This window comes from Vulpes lagopus, chromosome 6 (genome assembly GCF_018345385.1).
Source record: "Vulpes lagopus strain Blue_001 chromosome 6, ASM1834538v1, whole genome shotgun sequence".
In the NCBI taxonomy this organism is placed as follows: Eukaryota; Metazoa; Chordata; class Mammalia; order Carnivora; family Canidae; genus Vulpes; species Vulpes lagopus.
In genome coordinates, this window is record NC_054829.1 from 9,261,185 (window position 1) to 9,279,220 (window position 18,036).

The 18,036-nt window shown below is 53.2% G+C and overlaps 1 protein-coding gene across 6 annotated transcripts in view; it reads left to right on the forward strand.

The window, feature by feature from the left end:
* Positions 1-18,036, forward strand: part of CLMN (calmin) — a 116,196-nt gene that overhangs the window by 60,907 nt on the left and 37,253 nt on the right. For 5 of the 6 annotated variants that reach the window (XM_041760135.1, XM_041760137.1, XM_041760134.1 and 2 more), the window contains exon 2: positions 13,430-13,491. In XM_041760135.1, the coding sequence (XP_041616069.1) occupies positions 13,430-13,491 (62 nt within the window). Of the gene's footprint in view, positions 1-8,568; positions 9,226-13,429; positions 13,492-18,036 lie in introns of those variants that run through there. The other variant, XM_041760138.1, reaches the window with a different exon arrangement.

The window sequence follows — 18,036 nt, forward strand, 5'->3', positions numbered from 1 at the left end:
GTACTCACCCCCTAGCTCCTTAACTGACCGTTCGTTTAAGCCAAGTGCCACCTGGTAACGCGGGCCAGATGTGGCCCTCGGCCGCTGTGCGCAGGTGGTGGGCGTCACGCAGTCAGGCTTGCCCTCCTCGTTCCTGAACATGTGCCTGAAAAATGCCATCCTGGGAGAGATCCCCTTGTGGCAGCTCAGTGCCCCCGAACAACCCCGTGGACTCGGACTCCAGGTCAGACTCCCTCCGATAGAACCCAGCGCTCCGCGGAGCTGGTCCCCACACCAAGTTCCTGGGAATCCTCGCCTGGGCTTTCTGGGTTCCTGTCCTGTTGGATCTACCTGAGGTTGTGGCTCACAGGAGCAGCCCCAGCAAACCTGTGAGCAGGGACTGCGGGAGTCTCAGAGGGCGGGTACAAAAAAAGGGAGATATCCTAGATTTTTTTTTCCTAGAGCCACGCTTGGGGAGGTTAGACAGACAGGTTAGCGGTGCAGGTGGCGGTTGGAAGGTGAGTGATCCAGGCTGCATCGGAATGGGCGTAGTGGGGGCCAGGTGCAAGGAGCAGATGGTAGGGGGGTTTCCCACTCATTCGACGAGCATCTGTACTCGTGTGCAAGGCACTTGGGGGTGGCGCAGTGCACAGCAGCGGCAACAGTGACATACAAGACCCTTTCTACCAACGGAGATCCCCATTCACCTGTCATTCATTCCCTGAGTATACCCTGCCTCGTTGAACAAAAACATTTAAGGTGGCTCACCTGATTCACAAAACAGCTAAAAAAAAGAAAATCAACAAAAGGGTCTGTATCACATGATATCTTTGTGAAAATTGGGTGGAAGTTAGTATCCAGATTACCTGGGCCGTGGTTCCGTTCCTCTGCGAAACTTGGCATTGGGGTTTAATAAAGAACTTCCTGACAGCAGAGCAACAAAGGAAATTCCGCTGGCTCTGAGATTTTGGTTGCCCCCAACGAGGAAAACCTGAGGATTTGCAGTGGCCCCTGCCCTTCATGTAAGAAGCTGTTCAGGAATCTGCTAGGGGTAGGATCTGTCCCTTCTCTTGGTGGACTCCTGTGTTTTCACCTCCCGCATAAACACGCAGATTCATTTTCAAATACAGATTCCACCCCGAGGAAATCTGTGACCAGGAGGGTTGTCAGAGCCTATCCGGATGGAGGACTTATAATGGTTTTTAAGAGCAGTAACAGAACCTTCCAGTTCACCAGGTTTTCCAGCAGCCTGAAAACCATTTACCAGGCTTTCTATGAGAATCAGCTGCTATAGCCTACCTGCGTGCTTTTAGTTTCTTTCTAAAATGCTGAGATCTGAAAGACTGGAAACATTTGGCCTCTCCAGGTAGCGTGCTGTGTCTTTGGGACACTGATGGCCTGCCTGCCTGATGTCGCACTGAAGCCCGATTATTTCCTGTCACTTCCCTAACTGTTGTACCCCTACTGGCTTTGCCCTTTCTCCCCCAAAAAACAGCGGTAAGATCATGGAAGACTGATTTTGCAGAAGTGCTGAGCCTCTCATCCTGAGGAGCATTCAGGTGGACTCCGGATGACTGCCTTCATGCCGATGCTGGCTGGGAAGCTACCTTCAATAATCTTATTTAAGAATCTCCAGCTAGAGGGACACCTGGGTGGCTCAGTGGTTGAGCATCCGCCTTTGGCTCAGGTCGTGATCCCGGGATCCCAGGATCGAGTCCCGCATCGGGCTCTGCACAGGGAGCCAACTTTCCCCTCTGCCTGTGTCTCTGCCTCCCTCTGTGACTCTCATGAATAAATAAATAAAATCTTAAAAAAGGGGATCCCTGGGTGGCGCAGTGGTATAGCGCCTGCCTTTGGCCCAGGGCGTGATCCTGCCTGTGTCTCTGCCTCTCTCTCTCTCTGTGTGTCTCTCATGATGAATAAATAAATAAAATCTTAAAAAAAAAAAAAAAAAAAGAATCTCCAGCCAGAGTACCAGATTCCTGAATGGCTGATGAGCAGAGTGATTCTGGATTCCTCGCGAGGCAGAAGAAAATGGAGATTCCTGCCCTTGAACAAAATTTAATCTACTCAGAAATTTTGCCTACAAGGAGGAGGTAGCCTATTTGATTTATTTTTAACTTATTTCCATTTAAGCTTCATAGAAAAAAAGAGAAAAAATCAATGATGATGGTCTGGGGTGGTTTTTCCTCTTGCTCTTTTGGGTTCCTCAGACAAAGGGGACATTTAGTAGGGGTGAGGTGAGGGAAGAGGGGTATGATCAAGTTGTCTTGAGAAAGGCCGGTTGCTGAGGAAGGAAAGCAAAGGGAAGAATCACGTCAAAGTCTGGTTGCCCAGATGTCATTTTTTTACTGTTTTTGGTGATGGAAGGAGAGAAGGCATTTTCTTTTTTTAAAAAATTTTTTACTTATCTTTTCATGAGAGACACAGAGAGAAGGAGATGCAGAGAGAGAAGCAGGCTCCATGCAGGAGATGCAGGCTCCATGCAGGGAGGCCGACATGGGACTCGATCCCGGGTCTCCAGGATCGTGCCCTGGGCTGAAGGCAGCGCTAAACCGCTGAGCCACCCGGGCTGCCCGAGAGAAGGCATTTTCTGATCTGCAGGCATCAAACACTCAGCCTTTCTGCTTCTGCTGCTTTTTTTTTTTTTTAAGATTTTATTTATTTGAGAAACAGAGAGAGAGGAGGGGCAGAGGGAGAAGGAATCCGAAGCAGACTCCCCCCCGCTGAGCATGGAACCCGACACAGGGGCTCGATCCCACGACCTCCCCCAAGATCATGACCTGAGCCGAAACCCCAGAGTTGGATGGCTCAGCGGCCTGAGCCACCCAGGCGCCCCAGCTTTTCGACTTTTATTTCCCACGTGCCTGCCACTCCACCCACCCTAGCCACCCTGCCCCTGCTGTTTTGTTTTCCTATGACAGTAAATAGAATGCAAACAAACCCCTGCTTTTGAAGCCCCAAAGTGAATTTTAAAAGCTGGGGTGTGAGGTCGGGCCACCAGTGAGACCTGGGATGGCTGCTTACGTCTGGCGGTGGGGCCTGCGGAGTCCAGCACAGGGCTTGGCACGCTGCAGCCCGCTGCCTGTTCATATAAATAAAGTTTTATTGGAACACGGCCATGCCCGGTTATGTGCCGCCCTGGCGGCTTTCCCACCAGGACCGCAGAGTTGACTGGTCGCTGGAGACCATATGGCCTGCGAAGTCTGAAACATTTACTGTCTGGCCCTTGACAGGAAAAATTGCCAACTCCTGGCCTAGAGCAGTGGCTCTCAGCCCAGGCTCAGTGTCAGAATCACCTGGGGAGCTTTAAAAATGCAGATGCCTGGGCCCCACCCCCAGGGATTTGGATTCAATTAGCCTGGAGTGGAGCCCAGGCATCCCTTTATTTTAGAGTTTCCCCAAGTGACTGTCGTGTGCGGCCAAGGTTGAGAATCACGTGTCTCATCTCAGTGGGTTTCTTTCTTTTTTTCTTTTTCTTTATTATTATTATTTTTTAAGATTATAGAACTGGAATTTGCCATTCTGCAGGATTCGTACCCAGTGACAGTGATGCAGCCTTGACCTCAGTGTCAGAGTGCAGCCCATAGGTCTGAACTGCGTGTCCGTGCCACACGGGAGACCTCGTCCTGATAAAATCCCCATGGTGACCCTGGGGACTGCAGGTGCCCAAAGGGGGTTGGAGGTGGACCTCGTCACGGGGAGGGCCATGCCTGCACGCTCACACGGATGTGCACAAGTGTGTCCATTGGGGTGGCTCACATCAGTAGATGACTTTTGTCTGCTTTCAAGCAAATGTGTGTCTAAAAGGACCCGGTGCTGTGGGAAGTGTCTTTGTCGCGTTGGCACGGCTCAGTCCCTGGCCCCCGGCGCAGGCAGCCTGTCCTCTCTCCTGCCAGTTAACACGAAGCATTGGTAACGCTTCCATCTGGGGGAGGATCCCACACCTCTGGCCTCCCCCCAACCGCAGGTTCCAGCCCTGCCTCTCCTGCTCCGAGTAGGAATTCAAAGTCACGCTGGTGTCACTTTTTGTTGGCAGGCGAAAGCTGTAAATGGAGGTTTCACAGTTTGCTTTAGTCCTCGCATTTAAAGCAAATATTAACCACCTTGCCTCTCGCTGTCTGTGTCTCCCGCGGGGGGTGTCCCCGTGCCTTCCGCCTCCCGGCCGCTGTCCCCTGGAGAACCTGCTCCCACCGTGTCTACCGGCCAGACGGACCAGCTCATCCCGGCCTGCCGGGGACCTTCCCAGTTCTAGCACTAACACGTCCCAAGTCCTGGGGTCCCCGTCAGTCCTGGGCGAGCTGGGACAATGGGTGACCCTAATACTCAACCGAGATTCTCGTTGGCTGAAAACATCGGTATGTGAGGGCAGGTGTGGGGTTTATTAAAGGCAGATGTGCTCCAAAATGCAAATCAAGGTCATTTGTATGAAGTGGAATGTTTTTAATCAATCTCCTTTAAAATATATATATATAGCTGAACCCAAGCAGTCGAGCTAATTCTTAGTAGGCCTGTTAAGATCTGTTTGGGGATAAAACACCAGGTCAGCCGTTATTCCGCAGTTGAGCTAACATGGGCACGAAACAGGTTCTTCATTTTTTTAATTAAGATTTTATTTATTTATTCATGAGAGAGAGAGAGGCAGAGACACAGACAGAGGGAGAAGCAGGCTCCATGCAGGGAGCCCAATGCGAGACTCGATCCCAGGACCCCAGGGTCACGCCCTGGGCCAAAGGCAGGTGCTAAACCGCTGAGCCACCCAGGGATCCCGCAACAGGTTCTTCATGAAGGATCTTCGGTAAAATGTTAGTTTTGAAGGGGCTTTGAGCAGCCCGGCGCCAGCCTCGGGGAGAGTCTGGGCTTGCGGTGACCACACTAGAGTCTTCTCCTGGCTCTACCGCCAAGGCTGGGGCAAGTCCCATCCCCTGTCTGAGACACGGTGTCCTGGTCCACGCAGGAAACGGTGTCGCTCCCCTGGGGGGTGGGTAGCTGGGACAGTATATGGCAGGTGTCAGGTGATTCTCACTGTGCCGGGGGAGACGTGGTAATGTTGGCTCCCTCCCTTCCTCCCGGGGAGCCCGTGTCTCGCTCACGACAGGTGTCAGCTAGGGTGGGCAGCTCTCAGCCACAACCCCACGATGCCTGCGACGACGTGTTTCTGACTCAGTCAGGGGCCCAAGAGTGATAGTCCTCATCCAGGGGCGCTGCCAGGTGACCCTTGTCCATGGGAGACTCAGGAGTCCAGACTCCTTCCCCCTTGTGGCTGTGGCATCCTCTGTGTCCTTGGGATCGCCCCCGTATAATTGTGTGGGTCTTGTCCGAAAGTGGCGTACCTTGGACCTACCGACGTGCTGTTGGCTGGAACTCAGTCAACCACCTGCAAGGTGGGGGGGGGGCTGCTGAGAAGTGTAGTTTGGCTGAGCGCCCACGAGGAAAAGGAAACAGAGTTTGGCAAACCCATGGTAGTCTCTGTCACAGGATGTGAGGCTGCCCAATTCATTGACTGTGAGGACCCAGTGGAGGCGTCCCCATTAACGAACATCTGTGTCTCCAGAGCAGGCTCCTACAAGGAAATTGTGATCAGTTTTACCCAGAAGAGGGGTCTGCCTTCAAATGAGCTTGGTTCACACCACTTTAAAGAAAAAAAAATTTTTTTTATTGCAGGACTTATCAGAGCCTTTATTATACTGCTATTTCCCAGACTTCTTGGGCTCCTCTTTTGAGAGGCCCATGAGAAATAATAATCTACAGAATGTGGTTCAGAAAACAGTGCTTTAGGAGTTGCTCGGTATTCAGAAAACAGAATACTTTCACGAAAATGCTTGTGTAAAAAAATCAAAATTTATGGAGAAGAGCTCAGTCCCCCGGGGATTTCAGTGTCGGGGATCCCTGAGCCTCGCTTCGCGGTGCTGTGTGAAGAGATCATTTTTCTGCCTTTCCTCCTTTTTTTCTTGTTTTCCCTTTCTACCCCCCCCCCCACCCGTCCTTACAGAACCTGTTCGGACGCGGTCGACGTCTTATCGTCCGTGGCTGAGTGCAGTCCTCGCCGTCAGCCACCTGCATGGGGACGTGCATGATCTGTGCGGGGCCGCGTACGGCCCCATCTCGCTTCGGCCGGACGCGGCAGGGCAGTCGGCCTGCACTGATCGGGTCACCCTGGCCTGCCCATCGGGGTGGATGTTAAAAATCCCTTTTCCTATGCTTGGGTTTTTATGGCTGGCTGGCGTCACCCGTCATCATAAAAGTGGACTGAGGTTTAGCGCTGAGGTTATACAGAATCACTCAACAGAAAAAACTAGAGCGGGTTTATTTTTTATTTCTGTTACAGGCACCAGCCTAAATATATATATATAGCTTAAAACTTAATTTGGTGTGTAATTGGGACTAGCTCTTTGGAGCGGCGGAGGAGCGGGGGCACGGCAGGGCAGGACGTGGTATGTTAATTGGTGGCCTCTGGGACCTGTGAGAGAATTGGATTGGAGTCCCCAGTTAGAGTGAGCTTGGCAGTTTTATTGGAGTCTCTACGGGTGCGTATTGGGGAGACCACCGGTTTGCACCGGCTGGGCCAGGTTACCCAGTCTCCGTCCCCGATGTCCCCAGTGCGTCCCCGGGCTGCAGGAGGGACACGGGAGAGCAGGGGGCAGGGGACCCGGAGAGAGGGTGACCAGCTCTTCTCTGCACCCTTATTTGCAGCGCGTGGGCGAGCTGCTTGGCCTGTGGTCCCAAGGAGGGTTTTGCATTTTATTACCAAAGTCTTGATAAAAGGGACGCAGGTCAGAGCAAACATTCGGGGAGGAAAAACAAAGGAAATTAAATGCGAAATCACTGCTGGGACAAACCACACGGAGGCCTTGGCTTTAATACCACCAGAGCCGGCGGGGGGAAGTGGCCCCCAGGAGTCGGAACCAGGGAACGTTGGCCTGGTATTCCCGAAGCCTGGCCCCTCTCCTGTTTAAAAAGAAATTGCCGTTTAATTTGTTTCTGAGTTTTATTTCTCAAGTGAACCAGCATGGGGCCATGTAATGAGCTTGCGGTGCTGGGAGGTGTTGAAAGACGGGAAAGGAGCAAAACCACGTCCAGACGGGGTGGCCGAGGGTTGCCGGGGGTCCAGCGGCCCCAGGACTAGAGGGGCGGGCGGGGGCTGCCGGAGTGCTGGCTTTTCTGGGTGCTGTACGGGGTGGGGTGGGCACGAGGGGCCCTTGCACGGGCTGGCGGCAGGCCACCTGGTGACCAGAGAGGGGGAGCTGTGTGTCCATCTCTGTTGAAAGGTCCCCGTGGCCGCCCGAGCGACGGAGGAGGGTGGCACAGCCAAAGTGAGCCAAGGAGGCCACTTCGGAGGAGAGCCAGTCTGGGCTGCGGAGAAGAAAAAATATTTGGCAAGAATGGGGGGGCGGGGTATGTGTAAGCATCTCAGGCTGCTGCTGCTGGAAGGGTGGGCAGAGGCTTTCTGGACCGGGTTATTATCAGAGGAGCCCCTAGCGATTGTCACCAGTGGGGGCTGTGGCTGTGGCTGTGGCCGGGAAACAGCGCGGGGCGCATTGGATCCTGCCCCTGCAGAAAGCAGAAGTGAAGGTGGAACAGTGTGGGCCCCCTCCCACGCCCTGCCCTCCCCTCCCTCCCGGACAGAGAGGGGAGGGTGACTCTCCCACTGGGGACAGCCGTAGCCAGGACTCTGCCCCGGGTGATCTTGCCTTCCCAGGCCTGGGTATGTGACACCCCCCGCTTCCCTGCGGCCACTTGGTGTCCCCTCCTGCGCACTGGCCCGACCGCAAGGAGCCAGCCTCCACGACGGCCAGGTCGACTGGTGGAAAGGAGCTTGTCTGGGAGGATTTGCTAAAGGACTAAAGGACGTAGGGCCATGCGTGTGCCCACGAGGGGCCGTGCACAGCGAGGACGGGTAGGTCCGGTCACTGCGCTCCCTCACACACCTGCACGGACGGGCACCACCGGCTCCTCTCCTATTTCACAGGAAGGGGGTTCCCTGCCAGCCTCAGAAACGTTCGGCCGCCGGTGGTGGGTAACGGGAATGGTGACAGCTGCGTTTCCGCAGCCCCGTGTGCCCTGCCCTGTGCTGAGCCCCTGGAAGGCCCTTCGTCACCGCCCCTGCCCCTGATCTCTCACCTGCCTACACACTCTCCCCAGCTACCTGGTGACCCGAGGGGTACCCACAGTGCATCACCCACTCCCCTCGCCACGGGGAAGCCCTTCTGTGACGGGTGAGGCCAGTTCGAATGCATCTGACCCTCCCAACCCCGTGACGTGGGTACTGTGATCCCCATTGTACGGATGGGTAGACAGAGGCCCTCAGGGAGGGTATCAGCAGGTCTCTCACTTGCTGTAGCTTTTCTGTGTAGTCGGTAGCAGTGGGGGGAGCTGCCTGGGTGGCCCAGAGCCCCGGCCACGCACACAAGGGCTGCATGCCTGGCCTCGAGCCACTAGATGCCAGTCGAACCCTCTGCTCCGGGATGAAAACCCAAACTTCCCCAGGTGCTACCAGGTGTCCCGCGGGGGCAGAGGCGCCCCTGCTCGAGCACCACAGGCTGAGAGCTCGGCCTTGGGGGGCTCCAACCTGTGCAAGGGGTGTGAGGCAAGGGCAGCCAGAAAGCTGGAGGACTTCCCGGAGGTGGAGGTGGAACAGCCCGCCCGGCTGCCTCCCTCCTCTCACCAGGCACTGCCTCCGAAGCTGGGAGGAAACGCTCCCTCTGAATGCAGGCCCCCTGTGGGAATTCTGGTCTGCGGTCCTTCTAGTAAATTCCAGCTCATCTCTCTGGGGAGTCAGAGATACGTATGAATTCAGGGACTAAAGCCACTGGAAGAGCAGTGGCAGGAAGAGCCCTTTGGACAATGAAGGAAAAAGAAAGGACTCCTCGCCCGTGGCCAGTAGGCAAGCCTGGGAACCGTCCCTGTGTCCCCGTCTTCGGTCTGTGGTGAAGCCTGTGGACGTGGCCTGCTCCTTCTCCGCCAGCCGACGTGCCCATTGCCCTCTACACTCCGCCTGGAGATAGCCAGGAGCTGTCTCTTCCCAGTGAGACCCGGGCCCTCAAAGTGTGCAGCACTGGCGCGCACCAAGCTGTTTAAATGCAGGTTCCCAGGCCTCGACCCCAGAAAGAGTGAGTCCGTAGGTCTAGGATGGGGTCCAGGAATTTGCGTGTTAACGCTCACCCCAGAAGCTCGTAGAGCGAGTGACCTGTGGGCCATACTTTGAGAAACCTCAAGGCATTCGCTGGCCGTATTTAAATTGTTTACGTGAGTATCTTTGTGCTTTAGCTGTGCGCGTGTGCTCGTGTGGTTCTAGAAGGACAGTCTGTAAATTATCAGTAGTGGTGATCTCCGGGTGTACTGAGATCTCACTATGCTTTCCTGTAGTTTATGGTCGTTTTTTTTTTTTTTATAACGAGCTTATGTTTATAAATAGATAAGCCATCAAGCCTTTCTCATGGGTGGGGAAGAGCAGAAGTGTGAAAGAGGAAATGTTATATAGGAAGTAGGTTTAAGGGAAGTGTGGATATAGGGAAGGGAGGCCTTAGTGTACATCAACCTGCTTTTTTTTTTTTTTCCTTTTTTTTTTTTCATCCCGAGCCAGCATCCCTCTCTCTGGCTCCTGACTCCTGAGAAGGGAGGAAGGTCGCATTTTGAAATTGTCTTTTTTTTTTTTTTTTCTGAGACAGAGCACGCATGAGCCAGGGGTGGGTGGGGTGGCTGCAGAGGGAGAGAGAGAGACTCTCAAGCAGCCTCTGCGTCAGCTCAGAGCCTGATGTGGGGCTCAGTCTCATGACCCTGAGATCATGACCTGAGCCAGAATCAAGAGTCAGACACTTAACCCACTGAGCCACCCAGGTGCCCCTGAAATTGTCGGTTCTTGGCAAGGCAGGGGCCAGAGTCAGGTCGGGGGTGGGGAGGTGGGGATTCAGGATGGTGGCATTGTGCCCGAAGTTTGAGCCTTCCTCTCTCTCTCTCTCTGTCCCTTGGGTCCCAGGCCTGGTGAGCTCCTCCTCCCCCTCCTCGTCCTCCACCCTGCCCCAGCGCTTGGGCACCCCGGCCAGCCAGGCAGACCTGGGGATGGTGCTTTTACAGCACTGTTATTGCTCTACTGTTGCCCAGCAAACCCATACCGGGCCCCACAAACACTCCGTGAAAAGGCCAGACCCTTCCAGAGAAATAGTTCCCTACACCTTTACAACGTGATAGATGCCGAGGAAAAAAGGGGGCACTGGATTTATGGAAACTATATAAAGTTTATGGAGTCTTGGCAGGCCAGAAGTAGAAAGAGCCTGCAGGATGGGGGTGGGTATTTGGAAATGGAGAAGGTCATGAAAGAACATCAGACCCTTGTGTCGAGACACCAGACAAAATACTGCAGGTCCAGGGTGCACTGTGAGGCCAGGTAAGTGGCCCTCATGGAGCAGCTGTCGGGGAAGCCTTCGGGGGTGATGCCTTCGAATCTTCCCTGCATGCCTGTGAGGAAGGCACAGTTATCCTCCACCTCTAGAGGGGAGACTGAGGCGAAGGCACAGTGACAGCCGTGAACTTGCCCAAGGTCGCACAGCTAGTGGTGTGTGGCTCTCGGGTGGATGTTCTGGGGCAGGCTAAATTCTCACAGCCTCTCTCTTTCTCTCCTGTGTATTGAGCAATGTGTCCCAGTTTCAGGTCCAGAAATTATGGTCTCCATACCCTATTTCAGTTTGGGACTCATCTGTTATTTGTGATTTAGTCTCACGGTCCCCTGCTGTCTTCAGTCATCACGTTGCCCTCCCGTGGGTCAGCTTTGCTGTCAAAGCTAATCTGTGCTCAGATTCTCCCACAGACTGTGGCTGGAATGGAAATGAAGCCTCCCAGAGGTCGGCTGTGGATCAGGGCAGGGCTGGGACACTGACTGCCCTTGCCTGCAGGAGCCCCTCCATGTCCCACTTCTACTGTGGGATCCTCTCAGGGCCCCTGGAGGGGTATCCCCTGGGGTCTGAAATTACCTCCACTCATCCCCATCAGCCCTGGAAATTTCTAAGTTTTTTTTTTAATTTTTTATTTATGAGAGAGAGAGAGAGAGAGAGAGAGAGAGAGAGAGAGAGAGAGGCAGAGACATAGGCAGAGGGAGAAGCAGGCTCCATGCACCGGGAGCCCGACGTGGGATTTGATCCCGGGACTTTCCTGGATCGCGCCCTGGGCCAAAGGCAGGCGCTAAACCGCTACGCCACCCAGGGATCCCAGCCCTGGAAATTTCTGATTTATTTCTCCTTGCCGATGTGCTTTGTAGCATCCATGCCTTCTCTCCTTCTTGGCTGTGAATTCATGGAGTGCAGATTCCATGAATGTGTTCTTTATCTTTGATTTTACCCACAGGCTCTGGCATAGTTCCTATCCTATGATGAGCACTGATAATATCAGCTGGGAAGATGGAAGGATGGATGGATGGATGGATGGATGGATGGATGGATGGATGGATACATGGTTGGATGGAAGGATGGATGCATGGATGGATAGATGCATGGTTGTAGGGATGGACAGAAGGATGGAAGGATGAATGCATGCATGGGTGGAATGATGGATGGATACATGGTTGTTTGGATGGATGAATGGAAGGATGGATGCATGGAGGAGGATGGATGGATGGATGGATGGATACATGGTTGGATGGAAGGATGGATGCATGGATGGATAGATGCAGGGTTGTAGGGATGGACAGAAGGATGGAAGGATGAATGCATGCATGCGTGGAAGGATGGATGGATACATCGTTGTTTGGATGGATGAATGGAAGGATGGATGCATGGGGGGAGGATGGATGGTTGGCTGGTTGGTTGGATGAATGGAAGGATAGATGGATGGACAGATGGATGCGGGGATGGATACATGAGGCATATATAGACTCACAGACACCCACTTCCTCTTTTATACCCTTTCGCATCGTTAAGCCAACAGTCCGAACCAGGTTCTCTCAGGCTTTCACTGAATGCACTTCTGTTTCAGGGGACGTACTTTGCTCTCTCTCTGAAGCCATATGGAGAAACCAGCCTGAGCGTTTGAATGTGTGTGTAAATACTTTACAATCCCATAAACTTGTTTAAAGACAGGTGGGGGTGAAAGTATAAACCGGGGCGGCCTTTTGGGAGGGCAATTTGGAAGTAGCTATTAAAATTTTAAATGTGCCTACCACTAAGACCCTGCAGTTCCACTTTTAGTTGTCAGGTATGAGACGTATATTCATACGCTTGTGCACAAAGAACCACTCAGCAGGGCACTTGTGCAAGGATGTTCGCTGCCACACTGCTTGTCACAGTGAAAAACCGTAAACTGCCAAATGCCGTCCACAGAGGGACGGCCGCTGAGCTATTGCAACACCTATATTCTGGCAGAAAGGTCCCAAGTGGGGCCTGGGGGCAGCGTGCTCTCCAGTCTTCTGGAAAGCTCCGAGACTCTAGCTCATGGCCCTCAGCAGATGCCCCCTCCCTCCCTCATTTCTTTCAAGTCCTTTTCCTTTCCTTCTCTCTGCCCACAAAACACAGTTTACTGGAATTAGATCTTTAATTCCTATGCCTGCTTGCTAAGTGACCTTTCCTTTCAGAAGAAGAGGAAAATGAGTAAAAAAAAAAAAAAAAAAAAAAGCAGTTATGTGCATAATTACTGTCTGCTGGCTCTTCAATTAAAAAGATTGAAAGCCACAATATTAAAATTTGATTTATGGGCACCACTATCTACCTAATAATGAGACTGAGAGGGAAAAAGAACCACAGTCGTTACAGAAAACCGTAGCCCCTCTGCTCCCCCAAGAGATAAATTGCCTCCCATTTACTTATGGCTAAAGAAACGTGGAGTGATTTTAAGCATATGTGATACGTTCTTCCAATATGTTGAAATCCAGGACTTAGTAATTCAGGAGTCATCTGGCTCAGACATTTCAAGGAAGCTTCCTGCGGGGTGTAGCAGCTTGAGCTTTGCGGTGGGAGGTGGGGGGGGGGACACTGCTGCCACAGGCCAGCGAGCACCCAGACCTAGGCGCTGGCATCTCCACCCGTGGTCCGGGTCCTAGGGCACCAAGCCCGCTAAGGCCGCAGAGCTCAGCAGCAAGTGGGAAACACACGGGATCCAGCTCCAAGTCCCAGCTTGGCTGCGTATTAGCTGCTTGTCCCTCTGTTTCTTCATCTGTGAAATGGGAATGACCTTGCTGGTCATATGACATTGGGCAGGTGCTCCCTGTTTTCCTATCTGAGAGAACACGTGTGTGTCTGAATTCATGGTTATTTATTCTCGCTAAGAGGTTATGGAGTTGGGCTGGAAAGAAATGGATTCTAGGCACCATGCAAGTCATGGGGACCCCCTTCTGGGATGGGCTTCACTTCCACAGGGGATCTCCCGGGTCCGCCTGCCGCCCACCTGGATCCCCCTTGGGGAAGAGTAGGGCAGCATTTTGCACGGATTTCAGTTCATCCAGCTAACAGCACTTCTTTGTTTTCAGTTGAGAGAGAAAATGTGCAGAAGAGGACCTTTACGCGATGGGTAAATCTACATCTAGAGAAGGTAAGCAGGGCGCTTGGGTTCTTGTTAAGTGAGAGATTGGTCTGTCCCGGTGTGCAATTCGGGAGTGCGGCGAGGGGGAAGCGATGGCTCTGTGTTTATTCGTGCATTCACTTGCATAAGAGTGTATTTCACTGCCAAGTGTCAGGCTCTGTGTCGGGAACCCAGACATAAGTACGACATGGCTCTGCCTTCATGGGGCGATCAGTCCAGTGGGGAAGGAGAGGATCTATCTTTAAATAGGAATCAATGAGCAAACATGAGGAGACATTCGTCATCGAGCACCCCAAAGGCTTCCATGGATGCAGGGACTGGGGTGGGGATAGAGCTGGGCTTCCAGTCCTGGGGGGATAGGAGGGGACTCTCGGCATGAGAGCCGTCATCTGTAGGTATTTGGGATTGATTTATGCAAGAACTCAACACCTTTTAGCAAAGCCAGATTCCCTTGTTAATCACATAATGGTGCTACCTACCAAGGATATGACCTGCCCCCTTTGGGCACATCAGGCACCCTGCTTTAGCACGTCACAATCGGCTTCCGTCCCCGGGACAACCCTCATTACCCCTCCCATTACCAACGAGGAGAGAAGCTTTGAGGCCGATATGGTTTTCCTGCAACCACGAGGGAAGCTCTTCTGGCATATTCAACTTGGCATTCAACTTCTTTTCCCCGTTTTCTTTCTTTCTGACATTCTGTGGCCAGGCACTTTGGAATTGCGTTTTTGTCTGCCAGCTTTTCGTGCACACTCACCGTGAAGGCTGAATGGGCTCCTGAAAGACAGACAAGGATGAGCACCAGAGGAGAGGGGGGGTCGTAGAGTGGATAAATAGCACGGTGCGGAAGCCTGAGCCCTCCGAGCCCTCCACTCACACCAGTTAGCCCCCAAGATAGGGAACATTGCCCTGGACTGGGGGAGGAGAGAGTTTTCTCTCCAAGAGACAGGGATTCATCAGGATTCCTTTCCCTCCCATCATTTCTTCTTAAATCCCGCTATGTGGATCCCCTGCTAGATGTGGCCGGCCACATTTCCGGGTAAAGTTGGTAGTGTTCAAGCCCTCCACTTCGGGGAGGCCGGGTTTGTGGGGTTTCTTCTCTCCTGTACTCCTAAAAGGTACAAGAGCAACTACTGCCTGCCTGTAGGGTTAGCCCAGAAGAAAGGTTCATGGAGGAAATCATGATATGGCCAAGAAAATAATTGTGGTTTTCGGAAGTGCAGCTCTTGACCAAAATTCCAATTCGTGCAGTTTACCTTTGGGCCTGCACGATTTCCCCCGAGCAGGCCCTGACCACCCACACCTCGGTTCCACACCTGCGCAGTGGGGTCCCCCGGACCCAGGAGGGCTCCCGAGCTGCCCGGGATAAAGCGTTATAAATCACTTGCCAGTTGTTTTGACTGTTGGTGCATTTTCGGCAAGGCTCATAAAGCCAAGTGTTATTTTTTGGGGGGAAAAAAAAGAGGAAAACCCGTTCCCCCAATCTGAGTTCGCGGAACTCCTAAATTAATGCCTGATGTGTGTCGGGGTAGCTGGAAATTCCTCCTGTCGCCGTGGCAGCTTGCTTGCTTGCTTTTTAATTGAAAAATAAATAGAGGCAAGGACAGAGGGTAACGCAGCAGATGCCCGCGCCCTGGCTCGCCGGCCTCAGCCGGGCCTGGGTCCGCGCCTGTTGGATCAGGGATGGTCCCTTGGCCGGGCTCCCGTCCCGTCTTCGGGGCAGGTGGGGAGCCCCGCTCGGGGGATAAATCAGATAGCACCTGAAACCGATGCCTAATAAACAGGGCAAAATTAACAGCCCTGTTTCCAACCTTGAGACTTTCAAGACCAACCTTTCATGTCAAGGAAACCCAGGAACCCCTCGGGGACTCGGGCTTAACTACAATTTGAAGGCTGTCAGAGATATTTACGGAGTCTCGGGCTTCTGGAATAATTCCTTCATTTACCGAAGGAGTTAGATCATGAAGAAAGCCCTGGGGGTGCTGTTTACCCGGCCATACCGATCCCATGAAGCCCGCGGAACGTTTGGGGCCCGCGCCGTGTTTTCGCTGGAGCGGGTTCAATGTCTCCTGCTGCCATCGGGCCGCGTGGACGCGGGCCAAGGCCCCGTTTGCTGCTGCCGCCGAGGCTCCTGCAGACGCCGTCGGTGGAAATTACTCTCGGGGCTCGGCTCGCGAGCGAGGCTTGGCGGCCAGGGCTGGTGACTGGAAATCTGTTAGTCCATCGATCAGGGGGGGTTCTGTTGGGGCGTCACGTTTTCCTGCCTCGCGTTAGCAGGAATAACAGTTCCGCGAGAGCCTCGGTAACCCGATGCCATCCTGTTCCGAGCGGAATGTGCCCAAGGAGCTGTGGGAGTTTGCAAAGAAAATAATTGGCCTTTCAGTTCAAAGTCTGCAGCCCCTGAAGCAGATCTCTTGTCTGTGCACCTGTGGGAGGAATTGGTCTGCGTTCGGACTAACTGGGGGTCAGGGGGCTCGTATAAGGGGTAAGGAAATGCCACCTTCCTTAATAAAAATAAAAAAAATAAAAAAGAACACGCGGACCCTCCAGAGCTATCGTGGGAAGGAGGCCTTCCCGGAGGGAAAGGGTGCCCGGACCACAACTCCTCTGTGTTTCTCAGACTTTCCACGTTCCCGGGCCTCTGGCTGGTTTACAGCTGCCACCTGCGCCCCAAGTCCTGTCTCCTATGTGAACACCTCATTCATCGTACCCAGGAGCACAGAGCGCACCCTGCCCACCTGTTCTAATGTTGCCAAAAGCCCCACTACCAAAGGTCAACCGAGAATTCATGCTGGGGGGAGGGCTAATTTAAAATGCGCGTTTCTGGAGCCCGTTCCCCGAGATTCTGTACAGTATAAATTCTAATCATAGTGTGTTGAAAGAGCTATTACCAAGCTGGCCTAAAGTAAGGCCAGGGAGAGCTGAGCCTCTCTGATCCAAGCAGGGAGGGAGGGGTGCAGTGGATCTGACTCCTCAACACCCCTGGGTCCCCACAGGGTACTGCGAAGCTGCTCCCATTCCAGTCTAGGGTTCCAGGAAACACAGTTTGGAAAACCCCTGCAGGAGCATCCAACTGACAAGTTCCAGGCAGCCCTGGGAGCGCCAGGCCACACGTCCAGCCAGACTCTTGGTGGACACAGCATGGTGCCAGTTCACCTAGACACTGGATCTCTCCAGGTCTAGGCCCAGAGAGGAAAGCCAGGGCAGCCTCCAGCTCTTTCCATGCAGGCCTCCTTCACACCCTGGTCATGTGAGTAGACTCGCCTCTTCCCCTCAGGGAGAGGCAGGAGCTTAAGTGAACTGGAGCCGACCCCGGAAACCCAGAAAGAGAAGCAAATAGGGCAGAGAGAGAGTAGTTCAGGGCCGTTCCCTGTGCTAAGGGCATGTCCTTTGTACCACTTATGGCCGGGAAACGTACACCTCCCAGGCTGAAATGCCTACCTACAGGGGGAACCCCAAGACACTGTAGGAAAGAAGCCATTTAATGAGCTGGTTTTACGGACGCACTGATCTGGGAAGGCAGGTGCAGTGCCAGGCACCTTCCCTGCACAATATGACTTCATTTTAGCCCTTGTGCTCTGAGACCTTGCTGACCAGGACACACAGGCCCCGGAAGATTAAAGAAAATACCCAGGCCTGGTCCCTGTTGAGGGTAGAGCCTGGATTTGAACTCAGGTACGTCTAACTCCCTTGATTCTTAGCAGAACAGGTAAAAAGCGCATCTTGAGAAAACGTTGGTTCACCTCAAGTAGCCTGGATTTTGTGCAAGAACAGCGGGAGTGATACTCAGAATGCTCATTGGCTTTTTTTTATCAAATTGTCATGAGTCTGATTTGTAATAATGGGCACGTATGACTTTTGTGGCTAAACATATAAACATGAACATACACAGGTAAATCAGCCTCCCAACCTGTGAGTCCCTACCAGGCCTACAAACCCGGTGGGGAGGAATAGATTCTCCTCCTCACCCAGCCATCTAGCCACTCTGTGGGCCAGCGGCCTGTCTGGCTGGCTCCTGTGCCCCACAGCTGAGTCACACACGCTAGCCACCTTCCCAGCTTCCTCTACCAAAGGTCCCACATCTGCCCAAGTCTCCAGAATTGGACTGAATATTGACGAAGTGTCAACTGGCACCTCAGGAAGGTCATATAGAGAGATGGAGCGGTGTTGGAGGCGAGGGAGTCCTGCTAACTCCTGGCACCGAGGCCCAGAGGATCATCGGCCCAGGGTCCTGCCATCGTGGCACAGGTCTGCATAACCCCTGTGGGCAGCCAGTGAGTCCTGATGAAGAAACAGGACTGGGGCATCCTGGTGGCTCGGCGGTTGAGCATCTGCATTCGGCTGAGGGCGTGATCCCGGGGTCCCAGAATCCCATGTTGGGCTCCCCAGAGGGAGCCTGCTTCTCTCTCTGCCTTGTCTCTGCCTCTCTCTGTGTTTCTCTCATGAATGAATAAATAACATCTTAAAAAAGAAAGAAAAAGAAAGAAGAAAAAAAAAAACCAGGACTGATTGTACTAAAGAGCTGATCTGACCAAACGTGGGGCATGTCACCTA